Here is a 24,288-nt window from a genome sequence, read left to right as displayed (position 1 = left end):
AACCCCATACATTAGGGAAAAAAAATTCATTTGATTCATTTCGTTTTGTTTATCAGGACTCTATATCCTACCCCTGATACTTTCAACTTTCAATAAAAGAAAAAAGAAAAAATCATCTCAAAAATATAACACAATTTATTCCATTGAGGATATAACTTCATCCTTACAAACCATGCATAAAATCTCACATAAGAAAAACTTCAAAAATTTTACAAAATTAAAACTTGCATTAAAAAACTCAGTGCCAAGGTGAGTTTAAATGATGAGTACAGATTCATCAAGGCCAAGATCAGACTCTTTACATACATTTAGGTAGACAATTTTTAATAACCGTTTTGATCCCTTGTTGGAGCAAAACTCATAGACCATTATTGCATATATAGTATGTTTAGTAAGGACGCTGGTCCCAATCTGTAAAAGGATCATAGTTGCAGGTTACAAACATATCGCCATTTTTGCACTTGGCCCTTGCACAACCAAGTTGGGTTGTTGCCCTCGTAACTACCTGAGTGTAGTGGCGGCAACCGTCTTCCTCAGGACCGGTACATTTATTTGTGTTGTAGTCGTATTCAGCTTTCTCAGTGCACCAGTATTTTGTTGCTGCTTCACCAGTCATACCCAAACCACTCGCAATGTTCTCAGCATAAGGACCCTCCGAATGCTCCATTGCGCAGTCCACAGATCTTTTATTGGCATAATTTTTCGCATACTGAGCTATGGTTTTATTCCAATGCAGTGGCGGGAGACCGTGCTCTTTGCGAATCTCATTGTGTGCTTTGAGGAAGCCACTATCATCTTCGACGGTACTTGCTAGAGGGACATAAGTAATTAGGATCAAAGTTGTGGAGCATACGGCTATTAAGTTTTGTTTGTTGAACCCCATTTTGGAAGCATATGAGAATAACTGTTAGACCAGAAGAATATATATAGTGTAGATTCATAAGACTCGGTGGGACAGAGATCGTTAGAAATTAATGGTTTCTCGCCATATTTTGCGAGGAATGCGCCCATGCCATACAAGCTAGTTTTACTTAGAATAGAATCGGTTGTACATTTTATGAGTTTAAGCTGGACGACTACATTATTCAAATTTTTCTCCCCTTAAGTTAATAGTTTTCTGTCATTAGTAATATAGTAATAGTTTTATGTGGAATTTGGCCTTCGGCCTGCTTTGCTACTAAGGTTGTTGCTTTGAATTACGCTTTGGGCCTAGAGGTAGTATTATTGGGGTAGTGAACTGAGGTATCTTGTTAGGTTATTGGTTTGGCCCAATAACTTGGCACTTTGGGCTCATTTAATTAGTATTGGCCCTAGGAGTGCCTCTTCTACTTAGGAAGGTCAGGTGCTTTCAAATAAGTTAGGACGGGCCATTGTCTATAACCCTAACATTGTCATGGTTACTCTAGTTTTGGTGCTTATTTTATGGTATTAAAATTTCGTTAGCTCTAAGGTTACGTACATTGCATGGCTCGATTTTGACTTGGCTCGCATGAGTGGGTCATGTTTGCGTTGTTACATTTTCGTTATGTTAATTGATTGGTACCCCATTTTCAAAAATATTGTGACTGTTTTTCTTTTATTATCCATATATCATTAGACAACATAAATAATGAAAGATTTTATAGTATTCTTTGGCACTATTATAGCATTTATCTTTGGATCCATGTATGTATCCATTTTTAATTAAAAGATATATAGTAAGAAAAAAAAAACAAAAACAAAAAAGACTGTGATAACCATCATGAGAACTTATTGAAATATGAAAAAATATATTAATCAATTGTAAATTATATTGAAAATAATTCAATATGTTAGAAACTCTCTCTCTGCTAGGGTTTGAGTGAACGCCGCCCATGGGTAGGCGTTTATGCAGCTTCCTCCATCTATGATGGAGCAAACTTCCGGCCTTTTCCTAGTGTCGCAGCTGTCGAGTGCGGTCTAGGCCATATCTCCCTTTTATCCTTTTTTCTCCAATAAGTCGAGATCCTTGTCCCGTTTTGAGGTAGTGGCTTTATCTCCTCCTTAGATTGGCTCGAATTGGGGCTAGAGGTTGTCTTTGGTTCACTGCCCATTTGGATTGGTGGCTGCTGGTGACTGGAAGATTTGCGATCTAGGGCTCCTGATGACGTCATGGAGGTTAGATCTCGACTTAGGACCTTGTTGTCTTTTGGAAATTGAGGCTCCAGCAGAGCAGCAGTTAGGCTGGGTTCTGATGGTGGTATCACAATATTCTTGCAGATGGACTAGTGGCGTTGCTTATATGAGCCAACGATGAAGATGCATAGTGGGGACGTTATAGATCGTTCGAGCCAGGTTAGTAGGCTGAATATCGGGCTGGATCATCCGATTCCAACACCTTTATTACTTGTTTATGGGCCTGCGTTTGATGAAAATTGCTTAAGAGTTACCGTCAGCACCTTCAAGACGGTTGGCGATCACCGAGGAAGGCATAGTTCGCGGGGTGGCAGAAGGGTGCTTGTTTCATGTATCGGCTATGCAATGATCGAGTGAGGCGTTAGACTAATTGCAGGAAGATGACCTAGTTGGGCTTCGGCTCAAGTTTATAATTTGGAATTTGGCCCAAGTCTTATTGGGTGGATTTTAGCAAAAGACCTTGGATTTACCAACTCTTGGATCCGGATTTGGGATCCAGGTGGTTTATCTATAAAATCCTGGGATCCTGGAAGTCTCTCAGTTCGGCATCTACCTTTTTATTTTTATTGGGATCAATGCCCATGAGGAGCTGCAGGGATTATTGGTCTGAGGTTGTCAGCGAGTCTGCTGATGAATTCTTCAGAAAAATTTTGTTGTTAGCCCCCCCCCCGAGCTTCACTTAATAGGTGGAGTGGTATTACGTTTAGCGGTGTCTCTATCTGACTGCCCCGTTGGGGTGGGTCACTGTGAAAAATTGCTTTTTCCATAAAAATGACTGACTTCCTTCCACTAAAAAAAATAATGATAGATCAATTCGTTAGAGTCCATATAAGATTTATACAGCCATGGAATTAATAAAGTCATGAATTATTAAAACTCAAATACAATTTCTAAAAGTTTGAATTGAATAAACTCCATGTAGAAAGTAGTGTTTGGTTCCATAATTTGTACTCTATCCAATATTAAATAAAACTCTCTGTATCATTTTTATTTTAATTTTTTTCTTAAGTAATGTGTAAACTATTTTTAACTAGTTAGTAAGAGAATCAAAAATTAAAAAGGGTTCACGATGTACTTGAACCTCTAAATCATCAATCTAATTCAAATTTTGTACAAACCTGATAGGGTATATCAGGAAAAAAATGCCTTTGATTAATTTCTTTTTGTTCACCGTGCTGTTATATCTTAACCCTGATACTTTCAACTTTCAAGTTTCAATAAAAGAAAATAAAAATGAAAAATCATCTCAAAAGTATAACACAATTTATTCCCTTGAAGATATATCTTCATCCTTACATCTCATGCGAAAACTCTCACATAAGAAAAACTTCAAAAAAAATTAAAAACATTCCAAATTCAATTAAAAAACTAAGAGGCAAAAAATTCTTGGGAGAGTTAGATAATGAATATTCATTCATCGATGCCAACATTAGGCCAACATCTCTCACCTCTTATATACATTTAGTTAGACAATTACTAACGTCTCTTAATATTATTGTATATATTGTATCTTTAGTAAGGACGCTGAAGGATCATAGTTGCATGTTACAAACATGTCGCCATTTTTACACTTGGCCATCACACAACCAGGTTGGGTTGTTGTCCTCCAAACTATCTAAGTGTATTGGCGGTTGTTTCTGTGTGAGAATATGGGAACCAAGCATATGAAGCATGATAGAGAGAGAGATAGTCACACAAGCATTGTACCTACATGTGCTAGAACGAGCATAATTAGCTATAATGAGCCACGCTCATTGTACCGCCAGAGGTACCGACTCTCACCAAGGGGATGACCTGCGAAGTCACGGCCAGGCAGGCTACCGCTCGAGCCCCGGATTGCCCCTAGATCACCGCTGACTCGCCGCCACGCGCCGCGTCAAGATAGCATCAGAAGCTCCTGACGCTGGGAATCGAAGCACATCAGTCCCACATCGAAAACAAGAAGAAGATCAACCTCTTCCTCACCTATAAAAGGTTCTCTCCTCTCTCCTCATTAAATACGCAATTACTACTTATTTATTGTTATGCTGCGCATATACAGTGACTGACTTAGGCATCGTAGAAGTGAAGACCGCCCAACGCAGTCTCCCTCTGACGCCCTGTCTATCGTGTTGCAGCTAACAGGAATCACCTAATCCTAGGAGTAGCGGTCCGCCCACCGGACCCGCGTTAAGCAAGGAATCGGCTACCGCTGGACTTGAGCATTAACATTGGCGCCGTCTGTGGGAACCCTTGAACAAAGAGGTCATCCCGCCACAATCACCATGACTAACGACAGCGGGGGAAACGCTGAAGAGCAGGCAGATCAGTCCGCCATTCCCCAACCCACCAACCCAGCGCTAGGCGTCAACCGTGCGTTATTCACCACCCTGGTCAACCCCAGCGACGAGACGAACCCAGGTAGCAGCCGCCCGCCAGGCCAAGACCTCGCCTCCCTGTACGAGCTGGCACTGGCGGATCTTCACAAAGCGAACAGAGAATGTGAACAAGAGCGCAAGGAAAAGGCCGAAGCCCAGAAGCAGGTGGCCACGCTTGTGTCCCGCTTCGATGAGCTAAAGAAACGCTGGAGGCAACCGCCAACCCGGCACGAAGTGAGCAGTCATGAAGCACCAGGCATAGCCGACCCGGCACGGGAGCATTGGTACCAGCACCGGTTGTACACATGCAAGTCCCGCTGCACCCGCCAGAGCTAGCGGGAATGGGACCAGCCCCTGCACCCCAGCTAATGTTGGAACAGGAGGCGGAGTCATCACTGCACACCCACCGCTCGAAACCTAGGGCGAGAACAGAGGGAAACCCGCCCGCTCCCAGGCGAGGATCAGTTCAGCGGAGTACCCGCCTGGACCCCGCCGGCGACGCAACCGCTCAAATACTGGAAAGGATGCAGCAGCTGGAACAAAGGTTAATCCGGGCGGAATCAGGCACCCCGGTACCAGCTTCAAACCCACTTTTCGCAGCCAGGCCAGGACCATTTACCGCTGCAATTTTGCTGGCCGTCAGACCGGCGTATGCAAAGACCCCTAAAATGTCACATTACAGCGGTAAGACTGATCCCTTCGTCCATATGGACACCTTCAAGAAAGTCACCAACAACAAGGGATTCGATGACGCCACCCTGTGCCACTTGTTCAGTGAAACGCTGGACAATGAGGCAATGAATTGGTTCTTCGAGTGCCCGCCGGGATCCATTGACTCATTTCAGGCATTATCGCATGCTTTCCTTTCTCGGTTCATCCTACTGTCCGCCGGGCATCACAACACAAGCCAACTGTTCAACGTCAAGCAGGGTGCGGAGGAGACACTGAAGGCATTTGTCACAAGGTGGCGAGCAACAGCATCTCAGTGCCGTGATCTCGATAAAACAATGGCTTCGGCGGCTTTTAAGCAGTGACTCCTCAAAGGGCCATTTCTCTATCACCTCAACTACAATCATCCAAATGCGGTATACGACCACCTCATGAGTGAGGCGGTCATTCATGCCCAAGCAGAATTCATCACATATGGGGAGGCCCCACCGCCACCAGCGGCATTGGCAAAATCGACACAACCCTCCTCCAGTCAGCAAGGGACGGCTAATAAAACCTCCACACCGCCAACTGACAAGAAGAGGGAGTGGCAGCAGGGTCAGTACCAAAACAAGCGGCAAAAGGATCAGCACTACAAGGGAAACCGCCCATCCCATGGGGACAACCGTAACAAACATGCGGAGTCTTCCCAGCGGTATGCAGTATTTACAGTCCTCACGGCTTCACATGAAGAAATATACAATCAATGCAAGGATCAGATCCCACCACCGCCCCCGGGAAAATACCCAAAAACAGGAAAACCAAGGAACACCGGCAGGTGGTGCAAATACCACGAGGACAGCGGTCACAATACCAACAACTGCAACGCCCTCAAAACGGCCATTGAGACCTTGTACCGGGACGGCAAGCTTGAGCAGTTCAAGGTACGCCAACCGCTACCTGTGATCGCCGATATTGAGCCCATGGGCCGGATCAACACAATCGACGGAGGTGCTCCAATCACCAGCATGTCTCACAGAGCTAGAAAGCGGTATGCGCGAGCTAATCACCCAAAGGAAGTCTGCAACATCCGCTACAAAAGATCCGCCAAACTCCCAAGGTCTGGTTGGGAACCCATTACCTTCTCAGAGGAGGAGGAAAGCGGAGTACATCTGCCCCACGACGATCCTTTCTTGATTGACGCTATTCTGAGCAAAATGTCAGTGCGAAGAATCCTGGTTGATAGCGGTTCCGCTGTCAACGTTATATTCGGCGGTTGTTACAACAACCTTAAGAGGAACAGAAAATTGCTCCAAGACCATAAACCACTGCTCAGCTTCTCCGGTGACGTCACGCAACCGCTGGGTTCTGACTATATGTGGCTCGTTATGGGCACTAGTCCATGTATGGCTGAAATACATACGGAGTTCATAGTTGTCGATTGTGTGAGTTCATACAACGCCATCATTGGTCGGCCAGCGCTCAACAAACTCAAGTGCATCATCGCCGGGTACATGCTGCTCATGAAATTCCCCACACCCAATGGCACGGGATGTGTCAAGGGAAGTCAACAATTGGCACGCGAGTGTTATTCTACTACCATAGCACAATCAGCCCGCCGCCACGAGATCCTAGCGGTAGGCAGTCAGGCACCGCCACCAAACATTTTGAGGACCCCAGGGAGGATGAAAAGAAGTACGTAAGGAAGGAGCCGGTCAACCCAGAAACATCACTGAGGGTTGTCAGCATCTCGGACGAGCACCCTGAGGGGACGGTCCGCATAGGTGCTCAATTGGACCCAGAGCTGGCGGCGGAGCTCACCCAGTTCCTACGTGACAACGCTACAGTCTTTGCCTGGTCATATGCAGACATGCCAGGTATCTCCCCTGAAATCATCTCACACAAGTTGAGCATCAAACCATCCTTCTACCCTATCAAACAGAAACGTAGAGCCTTCGACGAAGAAAAGTACCGCGCTATCAGAGAGGAGGTTGCCAAGCTCCAAGGCATTGGGTTCATCTGCTAGGTCATCTATCCCCAGTGGATTTCCAACCTGGTTATGGTCAAAAAGCCTAGCGGTAAGTGGAGGATGTGCGTCGACTTCAAAAACCTTAACAAGGCATGCCTGAAAGATAGCTTCCCGTTACCTCGCATCGATCAACTCGTCGACGCAACCGCTGGACACGAGCTTCTCAGCATGATGGATGCTTTTTCCGGTTATAACCAGATCAGGATGCATCCCGACGACCAAGAATGCACCACCTTCACCACCGACAAAGGCCTGTATTGTTACAATGTGATGCCTTTCGGTTTGAAGAACGCAAGGGCAACTTATCAGCGGCTGATGAACGCCATGTTCACGGAACATCTGGGCAAGATAATCGAGGTCTACGTCGACGACATGTTGGTCAAAAGTATAAAGGCCAGCGGACATGTGGCAAATCTGAAAATCATAATAACCATCCTCTTGGCCTATGACATGCGCCTCAACCCGGAGAAATGTTTCTTTGGCGTCATCGCCAGCAAATTTCTGGGATATATTGTCAGTGAACGGGGCATCGAGGCCAACCCTGACAAGGTACAGGCCATCCTCAACCTGAAGGACCCAGAATGGAAGGTGCACGTCCAGTGCCTCCAGGGCAAGCTAACCGCCCTGTCTCGATTCATCTCCAGACTGACCGACAGGTGTGCCCCATTTTTCAAAGTCCTCAAAACAACCCAAAAGAAGGTCATCGACTGGAACCCAGAGTGCCAGGCGGCGTTCCAAGGCCTGAAGGAATACCTGGCGGCAGTTCCGCTCCTCTCCATTCCTGTCCAAGGAGAAACATTGTACATCTACCTAGCGGTATCTCAGTTAGCGGTTAGCTGCGCCATCGTCCGGCGGGAAGGCCAGGACGAGCTCCCAGTTTTCTATGCCGGAAGGGGCATGAATGGAGCAGAAGCACGGTATCCTCCATTGGAGCAGCTTGCTCTCGCACTCATCGTTGCCGCCAGACGCCTCCGCCAGTACTTCCAAGCCCATACAATACATGTGCTAACCAATCAACCGCTGAGACAAGTTATGCAGAACCCTGAACATTTAGGGCACCTCAGCAAGTGGGCCATTGAGCTCAGCGAGTTTGACATTGATTACAAACCACGAACCGCCATGAAGGGCCAAGCGGTGGCAGACTTCATTGCTGAGCTCACCGAGCGTCAGCCCGAAACCAAGATCAATATACCGCTCGGAACGGAAATTGCTATGGCCGTGGAGCCGGCACCCCAACAATCAGACTGGAACCTACATGTCGATGGTTCCGCTTCCGCCAAGGCCAGCAGCGCCGGAATTATCTTGACAGGACCAGGGGGGCTTAGCGTCAAGTATGCGTTGAAATTCAACTTCAAAGCTTCTAACAACATGATGGAATATGAGGCACTCATTGCCGGCCTACTCCTCGCCATTGATTCAGGAGCCGACAGTGTCAACATCTTCAGCGACTCTCAGTTGGTCGTTAACCAGGTCAACGACAGCTTTCAGGCCAAGGATCAGTAGTTAGCGGCATACTTAGGGTACACCAAAACGCTGCTCAAGAAATTCAAGCTCCACACCATCACACAAATCCCCAGGGAAAAGAACGCCAGGGCTGATTCACTGGCAAGACTGGCAACCGCCCAACCACACCAGAGCCCAGCAGACACAAGGGTAGAGTCTCTGGACAGGCCAAGTATCACCAAAACCCTGGCGGAGATCTTTAGCATTGAGGCCAATCCTAGTTGGATGGACGAGATTATCCAATACAAGCGCAACGGGACATTTCCAGAGGACAAGATCAAGGCGCGACAGCTCCAGCGGAGAGCAACCCGTTACAACATGCAGAGCGGCAAACTTTACCGCCAGGGATTCACTCACCCCAACCTTCGTTGTCTAACCCCAGAAGAGGGAAAGGTCGTGCTGGCAACAATACATGACGGGGAATGCAGAAATCACTCAGGCGCCAGATCCTTGGCTAATCGCACAATGCGACAAGGCTACTTCTGGCCTACGCTTTGTGATGACGCCCGGCGGATATCAAGATCCTGTCACAAATGCCAACAATTTGCTGATTTTCCACACGCTCCGGCGGGACCTCTGTCGGTTATCGTCAGCCCCTGGATTCACTCAACATGGGGCCTGGACTTGATGGGAAAATTCCAAACCGCCAAAGGTCAATTCAAATACATCATTGTCGCCATTGACTACAGCAGCAAGTGGATAGAGGCAGAGCCACTGACGGCAATAACTACCGCCAAGGTAATCCACTTCCTCTGGAAGAACATCTACTGCCGCTATGGTGTCCCGCATGCAATCATCACAGACAACGGCACACAGTTCAACAATAAGGAACTCATCTCTTTCACCGCCAATCTGGGCACCAAGATGCGTTTTGCATCGGTCGCCCATCCCCAAACCAACGGCCAGGGCGAGGCGGCAAACAAGATAATCAAGAAACTGTTGCAGAAGCGGCTCGATGAGGCAAAGGGTTTGTGGGCGGAGAAGCTCCCGGAGGTTCTGTGGGCCATCAGAACAAACCCAACCTCCGCCACAGGTGAAACCCCCTTTTGTATGATGTTTGGGGCCGAGGCTGTCCTGCCTATCGAGGTAATCCAGCCAACCGCTAGGGTCGAAGGCTACTGCCCCGAGACCAACAGCGACGCGTTAACCTCGACAGAGATTTACTAGAAGAAAAGCGAGACGCAGCCCATTTGCGCAATCTCCAGAATAAGCGGCGGGTATCACGTTTCTAAAACGCCAGGGTTAAAGCCCGCAACCTCCAACTGGGGGACTGGGTAATGAAAGAAGTTATACCCCCGCCAACGAAACTCCGCCCAACTTGGGAAGGTCCATAAAAAATTGTAGAGGTCATTAGCCTGGGCACCTTCTACTTAATGGACAAGGATGGCGTCACAACGACCCACCCTTGGAATACCGAACACCTTCGGTATTACTACAAATAGTCATACCGCTACCCAAGAGCATCTTGACTTAGCTAAATTTTTGTTCAACATTTAGCTAAGGGAAGCTACCCAACGGGTACGACCTCGCTTTTGTAAACGCTGTTCAGACAGCTATCAATGAAACGAGGAATTATTCAAACCATTGTTACCAAGTCTAGCACTGAGGGCAACTGGCAACGCCAGTCAGCGGACTACGTCGGCTACATTGTGCACTTGGACCAATTTTAATTCCTTTAATGTTCCATTCATGACCAAAAGCAAGTATCAAGACCTCTAGCAGCACACACATTATCACAAACAAAAAGAAACACTAGGAATTTGGGTGCCAACAAATTTCGTTTATCTCAAACAGAATTACATCATTTATGCCTCAGCGGCTACAAAAAAAAAAAAACTTTCCTACTCCTATTTAGGGGTTGGCGGGGTCGGCAGGGTTGGTCGGGTCGGCCCCGCTACCTTCAGCAGTTCCACCGGCGGCCTGCGGAGGATGGGAGCGGCTCGTCTGGTCAGACCCTCGGGCTGTGGGACTGGGAGTCTCTATTGTGCCATCCGCCCGGGTGTGGGCCGCCAAGAACCCAGCGCGGGACGCCTCGGACTGCGTAGGCATCCGCTGGGAGTCACCTTCTGGAGGCTCGCCATTCTCCCCGCTACCCGAGAGGACTCTGGGACCAGGTGCGGCAGTGGGAGCGGTACTTGTTGTCGGCGGCGCTTCCTTACTTGGCTGCACGACCGGCATTACCGCTTTCGCCCAGTCAATGGCGCCCTTCTGCCGCAACATCTCCACATTGGCCAGGGCACCGGCCTTGGTTGCGTCATTCAGCGCCTTCTTGTGCTCCGCCGACTGCTTATACGATTCAACAGCGGCAGCTGCAGCACGGCTTCCCTCAGCCTCCAAGCGAGCGACTTCACCCTCCAGCCTCTTGATTTCCTCTTGTTTAGCGGCAGACTCCCGCTGAAGGATCTCAATTTTCTTCTCCTTCGCGGTCACCCGGTCCTGCACCAGAGACATATCCTGCTCCAGCTTGGCGTACCGCTCATTCTGATCCAGGTGCCGCTCAATGGCAACGTTTAGCTTGCCCCTGGCATCCGCCGCATAGCAATCGGCCTTTGTCAGACGTCGCTCGACGTCACCCTCTGGAGGCCCGCCACTTCCTCCCTCAGCTCCCGCTCAACCAGGGGCTGCTTGGACGCCGCCTGGAACATCTCGTGAAGCCCAACGGCAACGTGCCCAAAGGCTGTGCTGAAGGGCGATTCGCTGACGGCGGTCGACCGAACAATTCCCTCCAGGCCGCCGAATCACAGCCGCTCGCAGAGGTGATACAGGAAGTCCCGCTCACCGTGGTTGAGGAACTCGGCGTAGGCAGCAAATGAGTCCAGGCCGCTCGCACCCACCTCTTTCGCCATGTCCTCAACAGCCCCGGGCGGAGCCTGCCTCGACTTCTTGGGCTGCTCTCGGGCCCCCATTACCTCCACTTCCTCCTCTTCCCCACCGGAGTCCGGCTGGCGGCGTTTTCGCTAGAGCACCCGCGTGCTCCCAGCAACAGCAGACCTCGAACCCCCCGCCAGCGGCGCCAACCCCGCTATGGTAACACCCTCGGTGGGGCGCACCGCTTTCTTCGCCATGCAGCGCCGACGGGCCGGCGCCCTCTCTTTCCTCGACGCTGCTTCACTCGCCCCGCCGGTCCCCGCCTGAACGGTGGGCAGCCCATTACCACCAAGATGGGAGTGGTGTGGCATTGGCAGCACCACAGGAACCTCTGACTGGCTCAGTGCCAGTGTCTCTGGGTCCACCACCATCTTTTGTGCCTCCATCCCGGAAGCATACATGGCTTCAAGGAAGTTGTCGATTTCAGCGCGGTCCATGGCTTTTGCAAAGGCGTCACGGTTAGCCTTGTTTCCCAGCGGAGTCTCTGCAAAAATTAGTGGCAGGCCAGTTAGCATGGGACAACCTCACCAAAGGTACGATACAGCTAAGATTACTTACCAACGGCGCGCGTCAATTGTTGAGCTACCAATAAGTCCACCCGCTAAGGAGACGGAAGTCCAGCAAGTTGCGATTCCGCCAGCAACCTCTGATGCGTGCTACCCGGCACTCTTCCTCACGAGTTAAGTTGTACCGCAACCCCGCTGCACAAACAGGTCATCATCAGTAGAGTACACAAAAAAAAAAAAAAAAATAGAAACCACGCCAGTCGTGTTCAGCGGAAACAACAAACAACCTCGGATGGACCGAAATTCTGACTTAATTCTAAACGACGGCACCCCCTCGTTAGCCCCCGCTTGGTACTCCCATCCCGCTGTGGCAATGCAAAATGAGCCCCGCCAGTACGACATTGAGTCCCGCAGGTTTTCGATCAGCTTGGGCGCTCCTTGCCAACGGCTGAGGTTTACTTGCCCTCTACAACCCTGGCGCTTCACGTACACCAGTTCATAGAAATGCAACACCTCCGCCACAGTCGGTCCTTCGCAACCAGACAACCGCCACAACGAGTTCAGCGACAGCAGTAACCGCCACATGTTGGGGCACACTTGCCCAAAGGCGATGTCGAACTCGCACAGCAGAATCTGAAGGTTGGGCACTAGCGGGAGGGTCACTCCCTCGAGGAATATAGCCTCGTGCACCGCAGCATGGCCTACTGGCAGAATCGAAGCTTTCTCCTCTACCGTCGGCGGACGCAGCTTCACCGCGCTGGGCAACCGGAACACCCTCTTCAGCCGGTTGACGGCAACCGCTGTCATCCTACCTCCCGCCTCGTCAACGGGGGTGCCGTCCTCGAACACCCACGCCGACTCGGTATTCTCCCCCGTTCCACCTCCCCCGCCAGCGGAACCGCTGGCGGCACTATTACTTTCTAGCCGCTCTTCATGCAAAGTATGCGCAGCGGCAGCCTCCCCCGTCCTAGAACTCTCCGGACGCGACGCACGACCCATATCTACGTCCCACGGAATGGTCTGTAGCGGCTCAACTTCTAGCGGTTCTGGCAGTGAGGTTCCTGCACGGGCAGACGGACGCAACGAGTCAATAAAATTTCTATCCGCCGCGCTGAATGACACTTCAGATCCTGAATCCTCACTGCTCGAGATCTCTATGACGTCGGCCATCCCAAAACCCTAAAACCCAAATCAGCTAGCTCACACAGGATCTAACCTATCCCTATATCAGTTAGTGCCCAAGAACATCAACAACACTCAACCCAGAAAATGCCAAAACAAGAACAAACCGACTAAAACCCAGATTCGACCATCTAGAAAAGCCCTAACAACCCCAATTGTCAATCACAACCACCCTTCCCCAAACCCACTCACACCCTCACAGTACGTTGACAAAGAACATATCACAGAAAAACCCAGAAATCCAACGAGGCAGACACCCAATCAAACAGGAAAAAGGCTAGATTACCAACCTTGACAGTGGAGCCTCTGACAGCAGTGTGCACACTACTCTTCGCAGCCGGAGATCATCTGTTCTTCCACGCACGAGAACTCGCCGATATCGCCTCACCTTTCTTCTCCGATCTCAGACACAGAACACTTGAAGATGACGAGGGCACAGATCGAAGTTTAGAGCAGTGCCAAATATGTGACCTTCCCCCCCTTTTATGTCAACATCAAACAATCCCACGCCGTCCGTTTAAAAAACGACATCGACTGCCAGCCGTACGCGTGTCCCACAGCTGCAGTTACTCTCCGAATTAACCGAGGCGTCGCCTCGGTTACGAAATCCATCATTACTCGACATTAATGGCGAGGAGACGGCTCGGCGAAGGAGGCGCGCCTCCGCACGCTAACCCTTTAGGGGTTTGCCACGTGTCCACCACCATCAGGCGAAGCGTCCGACAGAAGCCACAACTTTTGGGCGAAAGGCTCCAAGTATCGAAGTCCGCTGAGCGAAACCCCGCTAGCGGAACTTCTCACCTGTCATCTTCCAAGTATCGAAGTCCGCTGAGCGAAACCCTGCTAGCGGAACTTCTCACTTGACATCTTCCAAGTATCGAAGTCCGCTGAGCGAAACCCCGAAGTCCGCTGAGCGAAACTTCACTAGCGGAACTTCTCACTTGACATCTTCCAAGTATCGAAGTCCGCTGAGCGAAACCCCGCTAGCGGAACTTCCCCACTTGTCATCTTCCAAGTATCGAAGTCCGCTGAGCGAAACCCCGCTAGCGGAACTTCTCACTTGTCATCTTCCAAGTATCGAAGTCCGCTGAGCGAATTCCCGCTAGACTTCCACTTGACAAGGGCATCCTCGGCTATACATGGCACTGCCGGTAGAGCCCTCTCCATCTTGCAAACCCCGTGTGTTGCTGAGGGCAGTTCCGCTCAATAACCACCGCCGAACACGTCTACCTGACGCTGTTTCCTGCTACATCCAGCGGGGGGTATCCGCCAGCGGCGGCATTCTGACAACGACCGCCACGCGACATTACGGTCGGATCGTCCCTACGGGACACGGGGACTTGTCAACAGTCTACGACGACCCTGATCAAGTACGTTGACCACCGCCACTTGGGTACTAAGATTGGGCTCGCTACCCAACACTTTCTGCTCCGCGCAGCTTCCCCTCAACAAACAATTTGCCGACCATCCGGAGGTCCGTCTTGGCTAGGGAGTGGGGGACTCCCTGGAGGGCCTGGCAGGGGCCCACCCGAAAGGGTATAAAGCCTTTGCTCAGTAAATCCATGGTTGACAACGCACTGACGCTAATTATGCTGTTGCAAGTCTAGCGGAAGTAACGCTTCACACCGCCGATCAACTCCCCAACCAAGATTGCCCTCCTTGACTTGGGACTTGGGGGACTTGTACCTACATGTGCTAGAACGAGCATAATTAGCTATAATGAGCCACGCTCATTGTACCGCCAGAGGTACCGACTCTCACCAAGGGGATGACCTGCAAAGTCACGGCCAGGCGGGCTACCGCTTGAGCCCCGGATCGCCCCCAGATCACCGCTGACGCGGCGCGTGATAGCATCAGAAGCTCCTGACGCTGGGAATTGAAGCACATCAGTCCCACATCGGAAACAAGAAGAAGATCAACCTCTTCCTCACCTATAAAAGGTTCTCTCCTCTCTCCTCATTAAATACGCAATTACTACTCATTTATTGTTATGCTGCGCATATACAGTGACTGACTTAGGCATCGGAGAAGTGAAGACCGCCCAACGCGGTCTCCCTCTGACGCCCTGTCTATCGTGTTGCAGCTAACAGGAATCACCTAATCCTAGGAGTAGCGGTCCGCCCACCGGACTCGAGTTAAGCAAGGAATCGGCTACCGCCGGACTTGAGCATTAACAAGCATGTATGTGGTTCACCTTGCCCTTGAGGCAAGACTACGTCCACTTAGAGATTTCACTATGAGTGAGGCCAAGTAGCCTTTGTAGTATACAAGTGTGGGGATCATGGATCCCATCCCTCACTAAGAAGGGAAGAACTTTCCTTTATAGCTAAAGGAAGTCTCCTTCTAGTTTACATTTCCGATGTGAGACATTATACACATATTTACTTCTCTTGAAGCCTTTTGGAGAGCATGGGCGGATGGCCTCTAGGCGAGATACCGGTCGACCTCCATCATGGCGAGGTAGCTAAGGTGTCAGTAGGCCTGGCAATTCAGCCCATGACCCGTTAACCACCCATTAAAAACCCATTTATTTCCTCCCGATAACATAACGTGTTAATGGGCTCCCAACCCGTTAGTTAACAGGCGGAAACAGGCTGTCCGACGGAACCCATTGAGCCCGGTTAGAAGAGAAAAAAAAAAAAGTTTTTTTTTTTGTTTGAATTGTGAGCCCAATATGTATTAACTTTTGATAGTTCGATTTAATGAAAATCAACAATGAAAAAGAGTTTTAATGGGTAATGGGTTGGAAGAGGGTTTTTAAAAAATAAAAAATAAAAACATTTTTTTTATTATTTTTGAGAAGGGTTTTAATAGATAATGGGTGTGAAAAAGAGTTTAAAAAAATGCAAAAAAAAAGAAAAGAAAAAAATTCATTTTTATGTTAGCGGGTCTTAACGGGTTTCAATGGCCAATTTATTGTTAACAGGTATTAACGGGTTTTAGTGGGTAATTGATTAGAAAAGAATTTTAAAATTAAAAAAAAAAAAAAAAAAACTTAGCGGTCTTAACGGGTTCCAACGGGTAACCCGCAAACCCATCGGGCTCAACCCGTTATAACCCGTTAAGATAACGGGTTATAACGGGTTGAGCCCATTAAGACCGCCAACCCGTTAAGTCCGCTTGTAACCCGCCCATGACCGCACTGTTGCCAGGTCTACGTGTCGGTGTACCGGATGCATGTCGTAGGCGGGACTAACCATGTCGTGGGACCCATCTATGAGGTCATTGCTTATGCTTGGCGGTATGTGGTATAAGTGATATCAACAAGTCCCCAAAGTCCTCGAGTAAGAGGCGCTTCTTGGTTGGGGAGTTTAAATATGATGCCGCCAAGTATGTGTGATGACCCTATTGAAGGCCATACCCATACTAGTCTCTCAACTCCATAAGCAAGAAGGGGTTCTTCAGGTCTTGTAAAGTGTTCCATGGGAGGTTGATGCCACGGGGACCTCATCATCAAGTTAGTACCTACAAATAACATAAGAGTATACAAAAAGCATATTGATTGTGTTAGGCCAATCTAACTGACATTTGAGTCAAATGCATCGAGGTGCATGAATGTTTATATGAGTTGCATGTTACACATTATGTGTATGCACGTATTATGTAATGTTGACATACGACGCATAAGTCGAAAATGTATGTGGTTGTGATAGCATACAAAGTGCATATGATGCAAAGATGTGTGATGAACACGATGACACATAATGATATGTAAATGTTGTATGCACATGATACATATGTGTTTGGATCGGGAGTGTTATTATTTTCTAAGTCCCTCAAGTCACGTAGTTAGTAAAACTGGAATTCAGACTTAGATTATGTTCGACAATGCCAGTGAGGCTGAGAATGAAGCTCCGATATCGAAGTAACTATTTTGTCATACTAGCGAGACTATGGCAAGACCATGATAGTCCCCCGAGTATGAGTGCGTAAGAATTGCGGTCGCTCATATTGAGCGAGTAGTAGGTTGTGTGAGTTCTGTCCTATGGTCTTATTAATGGGATGTAAAATAAATTTAATTGTTGTGATCAATAATAGGCGAAAAATTTCAATATTTCCATTAATAGACCATAGCACGAAAAGTATGAGTGTGAAGCTCAATGATAGTCTCAGTCGGGTACTACCTCCACTTGTGATAAGTGGTATGAATAAGTCCCGCAAGTGTAGAGAATGCTCGGGAAGTGAGATGACTTCAAAAGCAAGGGATTAGACCTTGGCTTACCCGTTGGGTGTACCTCGCTCAGGGCAAGGATTATACTACAAGGGACTGGACCTTGACTTACGTAAGGGAGCTACCCTTTAGTTATCCCGTTGGGATACCTCACTCGAGTAGATGATTTATGAGGGCCTATAGGCCTCGTGTACAGTGACTTTAGTACCTGTTGGGGTATTGTATAGTCGTCAGCCTCCAGTACCCGTTGGAGGGCCCAGTCTTCGGTACCAGGCTAGGTAGTGAGAGGGCTTAGTGCCTCTGGTACCTGATGGGGTAGAGTAAGGGCTTTAGCATAGTGACCCAGTGAGATCACATAAGGGCTAGCTTGAGCCTCTTTGACCCGGTGGGATCGAATGAGGGCCTGTAGGCTTCCTTTACCCGGTGACGTGGTACCGGGTAGAATGAGGGCTTGTACCTCGTGACCCTGTGGAGTCATGTGAGGGCATGAGCCTACTTAACCCAATGGGGTACTTCGCCTGATTGGAGAGGATTTATGCAAGGATATGACATTGGCTTACCCCTTGGGGGTACCGCGCTCGGGGTGAGGATTTATGAGATGCATGTTGCATTTATTTATTGAGTTTCACATGTATATATATAGCAATTTAATTGGATTGCAATTAAATTAACTTTTGACATTAATACATAGGCATAATAGATATGATATCGAAATTATCAAATATCGTAGGCATGCTTAGATTATAAAAATCATTATTTGAAGCATGTAAACCACTGCATTAGCTCAAATTTAAAAGTATAAATGAGAACTTATCTTTTGCTGATTGGAGAAGTTGAAAATTGGGATTGACCCGAATACTAAACCATGTTGGAGTTGTCCAAACATGACACTCCATGTAAGTCAATAGTCTGCTTGACCTTGTTCATATAAGGATGTGCCCGGTTGAGTGAGCATAACTCCTCAAAAATAAATAAGTGATTAGTACTTTGATTTACTTAAGTAATTTAAATACAATACGCTTGTACAGTTTGCTGCCATATTTGAATGACTATTGCATGCATCATTTAAATGGCAGAGTATAGCACAATAATGATGAAAATAATGCATGTGTGGCCGAGTTAATTGGCCACATGCTGAGTCTAAGCAAAATTAATATATGTGTAGGCCTTACTGCCTAGCTACCTCCACGTTTGAACCTGCTCATTTTTGATGGAAGAGTCAGCAGATACATGCCTAATTGCATGGTGACATGATTCCAACTATTGATATTATTATATATACATCTAAAGCTGAAAGGTGAACAGTAAACTGACGCTTTTGCCCTTATGTTTTCTCCTTAATTACAGTTTGACAATGCGTTTTTTTTGGCACTGTGGTTGGTTTCCGTGTGGCTGTGTTCACTGTTCACGAAGAGAGAGGTCAACTGGTCAAGACAGATGAGAGAGCCAGAAAGGTCGAGAAGTGCAGGTGTGTTTCTTTGCTTCGCAGAGAGAGATTCAGGATCGAGGACAAAGGAAGAAGAAAGGGGAAAGAAACGGAACAGAGGGAGAGAAGAAGAAAGGAGGAGAAGGAAATAAGAATTTTGAGAAGAGGTATAGAGATACAGAGACACTGAAAGGAGAGATATTGTCGGAGAACAGGTTTCGAACGTAGAGGACAGGACATCGGTTGATAGCCGGCAATTTAGAAAGAAGAAGAAGACGGATCTGAGTTTGGGTTGCTCCGGGGAATTTGAAGTTCAGTGATCGTGTTGGAATGCAGTGTGAATTGTTAAAGGAGAAGAGGTAATCGTTTATAGTGATTGACTGGGATGCATAAAATTCTTCTTCCTTCTTAATCTGCTGTTCGAATAATGAGGTAATCGTTTTTTTCCTTTCTGTAACTTTTCTTTATTTTATTGAATTGCAAGTTTAGTCATTGTGTTGGAAGGAAGAAGAACCGGATAATCACTGTTGAAAGGTTGACTTTTTAAGCTGCGTCTCATTTATCATTGGTGTCAGTTATTAATGTCTAATTATTTGTATTTGCATGTGGTTGTTGGGGCTTGGTTTTCTTTTGTGACTAAACGTTGAGAACTGCTTTGCTTATTTTCATCCTGCAGCACTCAGAGCTTTGTGAGTTAATTTCTCCTTCGCTTCATAGAATTGTGATTTGATTTCAATGTTTTCATTGTGTGATCAGTTTATATATGTGACATTCAGGCCATTCTTTGATTCAGAGTGTATAATGTGCAGTGTGAATTTAGCTTGGGCTTGGCAGATTCAGATTTTTTTTTTTTCACCTTTGACTTGATAATTACCTTTTTGATTGAAGATGTATACTGTATGCATTAGATTCATAGTAAATCCATGGATATATAGGTTAGACATTCACAAAAATTATTAGAAAAAGAGCCTATTATAAATATCATGGATTGGTGTCTAAAAGTTACACAGCTGTAAATTCCTATTAATATTTTGAACTTGAATGTTCAGAATAAGAAGCTCATATTACTTTAGCAAAACTTGCAGACTCTGCCTAACTTTTGTATCTTCTATTAATTATTTTGTCTATGATTTTGGTTTACTTCTTAATGTCATACTCAAGGGTCAATTATAGTAATAAGCTATTAAAATCTAATTTGAATATATCCTAGGCTACAGTACATAGTAGAAAAGGAAAACAAAAAAAGCTAATAAATAACTTGCATTAGGATTTCACTCTAGGGATATTGAATGTTGTTGACTTTCTTGCTCATGTGATTGAATGCATTGTCATACTTTTCAATTATTATTTGATTTCAGGCAGAATAAACTTGACCAAGAGTGCCACAAGATCGAACACCAAATTTGAGGTATTCTCTTTTTCTGCATTAGCCAATTCGTAATTCCATTTAAGTTTTACTCTTTTTCATGAAAAATTGAAGCTTTGCATCATTTCTAAGATGGTTCTGATTTATGGGTGCTGGAATTAATGTTAGTTGGTTGTTTCCTTTTTTTTTTTTTTTTTTTTTTTGAATCATTAAAGAAGCTCCAGTTGGAAATGAAAGGAAGTGAAAATATTTAATAGTTTTCTGTTGTATTATTTTTGCATTTGGGAAAGTTACGGTGGTGAACTTGAACATCTGCTATATAATTTAAGACCTAAAATGGAAATCACACTCTAGAGTTTATGCAGGATATGTTCCATGGTTTGGACCTAATAAATGAAATCTGCAGTAAGTGCCTGCATATTTGGAGACTGAGTTTGATTATTTGCATTTTCAGTCATTTTCTGTTTTATCTTCTTCTTCATGACCAAAGTTTCAATGCTGGACAACATATAACTGATGCCAAGATTGACTTAGCTTCGCTTACTAGCTCAATGCAGATTATGTTGTTTGGCTTTGGATCGGTTCTTTGAATAATTTCTGTGTTTTTTATTTTATTTTATTTTTATTTTTTAAGAATGGAAGATAATACCTGTTAAACAACTTTGGTAGTTGTTGTAGGATTTTGTAGACAATGATTGCATTAAGAAGATATGTTTTATATCATTGATGTAATTTTAGTTAATTACATTTGGAAAATTAGGATGGCCATGTCAATGCATTTTATTCGACCCTGTCAATCCACATTGATGCAAAATATGCAGCAGATGAGCAATGGCCTCTCAAAACTGATTTCAAGTAAGTTCCTATTCTATTCTTCTGACTAAAATACTAGCTTGCTGTTTGCTTGCATGTTCTGACTAAAATACTAGCTTCCTGTTTGCTTGCATGTTCGAAATAGAAAGTTGTTGATTCAAGTGCTTTCAATAAATAGGGATAACATTTTTGAACAAATATGGTAAATACAATGTCTGAGCGGGTACAAAAACAACAGACACATGTAATTCGTATCTTTCATGAAACTGATTGATGGGTCTGTTTGATCAGATAGTTGTATAAGAACTATTGACAAAATGAGAATGTGCAAAATGTGGTGCTGATTGTGATTGGAGATATTTGAATGGTCATGTCGACAGGTATTGATGAAGTGTGAATTTTGCCTGTAAAGAGTTCCAGATGAAGACATCAGATTTCAGATATTGTGTTTACTGTTTATAACATGTTTTTTCTTCACTTCTGCATTTAGAAATTCTTTTTTGAATTTGTATGTCATATTCACTACTGAAGCAACCTTAATAAGTTTCATAATCAACTACAAAACTGCAATATCAATAGAATCTTTACCCTCAATAGTTAAAAATTTATGGATTCTCTTTACCAGAATAAAATCTCATGTTACTGGAATAAAAACTTGAAATGAACATTATTCTGTTCTGATTTGCAGAGTCGAGGTTGTTCACTCTTGGGAATACATGATACGCCAACATTGCAGGCAAAGGAAAGACTTTTTCTTGATTGAGAATGGCAGGTACATATTGAACAGTGTCTTGTGCACCATGAAGTATATAATGACACACCAGTCACTTTTTATTTTCTCGGATAGATAGGCAATTTACAACTTTGAGTTTGCACTGCATATGTTTGTGAATTTGTTGTATTCATATTGTTACTCAACCAAAAATTAGTTGAATAAATTCAGTCAACTGCATTTTCAAATCTAAGATCTAACCATTTACGAACAACAATATAGACATTCAAGATTATAACATGAAACCTTTATCAGGGTATTGCACTTTCAGGTAAAAACATAAATGTTATCTACATGCTTAAATAACAAAACACAAATTCGATTCCACATAATCTGATTAATGATTCTCTGATTGATGATACATTTTGAATTTGGTATGAACAAGTTGATAAATATGTGACTGACTTCATATCCATACTGTCAGATTCGGTCAGCAAAAAATGTTTTCATGGCAATTGATAGAGACGAAAACCCTATCAATATTACTCAGGTACATATGCTTAAACATATTATTGTACTACCTCAAGGCTCATGTCAATCTATCTTCTGTTCTACAGAAATATATTGTAATACATTGAAAGCTTTTTTTTTTTTAAATGCAGATGCTGCAAAACCTACATTAACTGATGGTTGACTTATACTACGCAGGTCAAATTACAATCAATGACCAATTCATCCAAGAAACTGGTGTGAAGCAAAACATTTGCTATTGTTATGAGGCATAACTTGGAAATCTGAGATTTTCCTTATTTACGTTTGCTTTCTTTTCTTCGTTCTGGTCATTATCTACTCTGTTTTCAGCTGAGAGAGTTGGATTCTATTCAATCTTGAGGATCAGAGTTCTTTCCAATCTTCGATCTATCCATAAAAGGTAATCATAAATCATACTACATTCAACAAAATTTGTCAAGTATGAATTCTCCAATTTGATGATCAACTATTTTACCTTGCAGGGTTTAAATCTGTAAATTTCAACAAAAACAATTCACTATATAATGTTCATCCCAATAACATATAACAATGATTTCCGCAGCAAAGCGCAGACACATCTGCTAGTACTATATATTAAAGGAGGGTGCGGGATTCACTGTTCATCATCGAGCCGAGCCGATGGTGAAAAGACGATTTTGTCCTCATTTTCCTTTTAATTACAATCGGCCATTCACCCTTGCCCGATCTTTTTCCACGCTTCTGTCTCCCAATACCCTAGATCTGCAGATAGAGAACAAATCCAGAGAGAGAGAGAGAGATCTCGGGTGTGATAGAAGCATACTAGAGAGAGAGAGAGAGAGAGCAAAAGAGAGCCAGAGAGAGGAAGAAGACCTATGTTTCGGAAGAAGACTCCATCCGTCCGCACGGCCCGCCGCGATTCGAAGAAAGTCCCTCGCCCTCAATCGTCAAATCAGTTGATTTCGTTTACCATGTTATCTACCTTTATCTTTCTACCCAGATCGATCAATTTTTTCATCTCTGTAACCATATGTTTACAACTTCTTATTCTTTCTGATCTTGAAAACTTTGTTCCTTATGATAGTATTTGTTTTTGTCTTTCAAGAATTGGTTTTGTTATTAATTTGACAAAATAGAGTTACAGTAGAAATCAATAGATAAGGCAAGGTATGCGTGGATGTATCAATTTTGTTTTTGTTTCAAGGTATGCTTTTGATCTGTCACAATTTTAAATTTTTCACTACTGATCTATAGCATCTACTTTGTACTCTTAATTTCAATAATTCAATTATCTTCCGGTAAAACTAATTGTCTTCCAATGTTTTTTTTTTATATTTTTTTTTTTCAGATTGATGTAAACTTTAGGCACTTAGTTTCTATGGATGTATAGTTTAGTTCATAGATTGTTTTGAGTTCTTCAAATTTATACTTTCTCAATTTTTCAAGCAAAGTTTTAGATTATAAACATTGACCGTTTTGAAAACTTGGTGACGGTTCAGTTTAGTAGAAGCAATAAGAATACAGGGGCAACATCATAGATGGTTTTTTTCTATAGTGAAACTGACCTCACATAAAAAAGGTGGCAAAAAATGACAAGTGAATTGAATTATTAAAAACTGACCTCACACTTGGTGATTTTTAACCCAATCTAATCTATAATTTCTTTTTCTGCTTTTGATGTAAATTTGGGTCATGCTTCTTATTGAAGAAAATTTCCAGATTGATCAAATTCATCGATGCAGCAGCATTATGATCGTTTTCAGTATATAGTTTTTGTAAAAAGTTGGATAAAGTAGAATATTGGATTCGGATAAATTTACTTTATGAGTTTATGAGCATTTAACATAGGAAACCGCTATAGTCTTGATGCCCTGTGATTTCATAGAAATTTTGACTACTAATCTCTTTGTCATATAGTTGAGGTTTATTGAGGTTTAGAATGTAAGATTTTAAAGTACTACCTCGACATTTTCGATATTCTAAATGTTATGCGCATGTCTAAGATTGAATTTTAATAGCAAGAATATGATATATCTGAGGTTA

The 24,288-nt window shown here is 44.9% G+C and overlaps 2 protein-coding genes across 22 annotated transcripts; one reads left to right on the top strand and one right to left on the bottom strand.

Moving 5' to 3' along the window:
- Window positions 1–207: 207 nt before the first annotated feature.
- Window positions 208–893, bottom strand: LOC112170587 (pathogenesis-related protein 1). The gene has a single exon (XM_024307934.2). The coding sequence runs from the start codon at window positions 881–883 to the stop codon at window positions 389–391; it is 495 nt and encodes a 164-aa protein (XP_024163702.1). The 5' UTR covers window positions 884–893; the 3' UTR covers window positions 208–388.
- Window positions 894–18,800: 17,907 nt separating this feature from the next.
- LOC112174078 lies at window positions 18,801–23,528 on the top strand. 21 transcript variants are annotated; one of them, XR_002925841.2, is made up of 9 exons: window positions 18,801–19,203; window positions 19,334–19,378; window positions 19,521–19,533; window positions 20,203–20,252; window positions 20,971–21,065; window positions 21,712–21,795; window positions 22,220–22,285; window positions 22,444–22,666; window positions 22,749–23,528. XR_002925841.2 is itself a non-coding variant. In XM_040509633.1 (8 exons), exons 1-6 carry the CDS (start codon window positions 19,175–19,177, stop codon window positions 22,460–22,462), a joined length of 306 nt encoding a protein of 101 aa, XP_040365567.1. In that variant the 5' UTR covers window positions 18,801–19,174; the 3' UTR covers window positions 22,463–22,482; window positions 22,597–22,666; window positions 22,829–23,528. The 21 variants fall into 21 exon arrangements, 11 of the variants coding, with proteins under 11 accessions (XP_040365567.1, XP_040365566.1, XP_040365565.1 ...); XR_002925842.2 differs by lacking the exon at window positions 19,334–19,378; XR_002925837.2 differs by having other exon boundaries at window positions 19,334–19,533.
- Window positions 23,529–24,288: the final 760 nt, after the last annotated feature.

The sequence above is a fragment of the Rosa chinensis genome, chromosome 6, assembly GCF_002994745.2.
Source record: "Rosa chinensis cultivar Old Blush chromosome 6, RchiOBHm-V2, whole genome shotgun sequence".
Classification (NCBI taxonomy): Eukaryota; Viridiplantae; Streptophyta; class Magnoliopsida; order Rosales; family Rosaceae; genus Rosa; species Rosa chinensis.
This window is presented reverse-complemented; position numbering and strand designations above follow the sequence as displayed.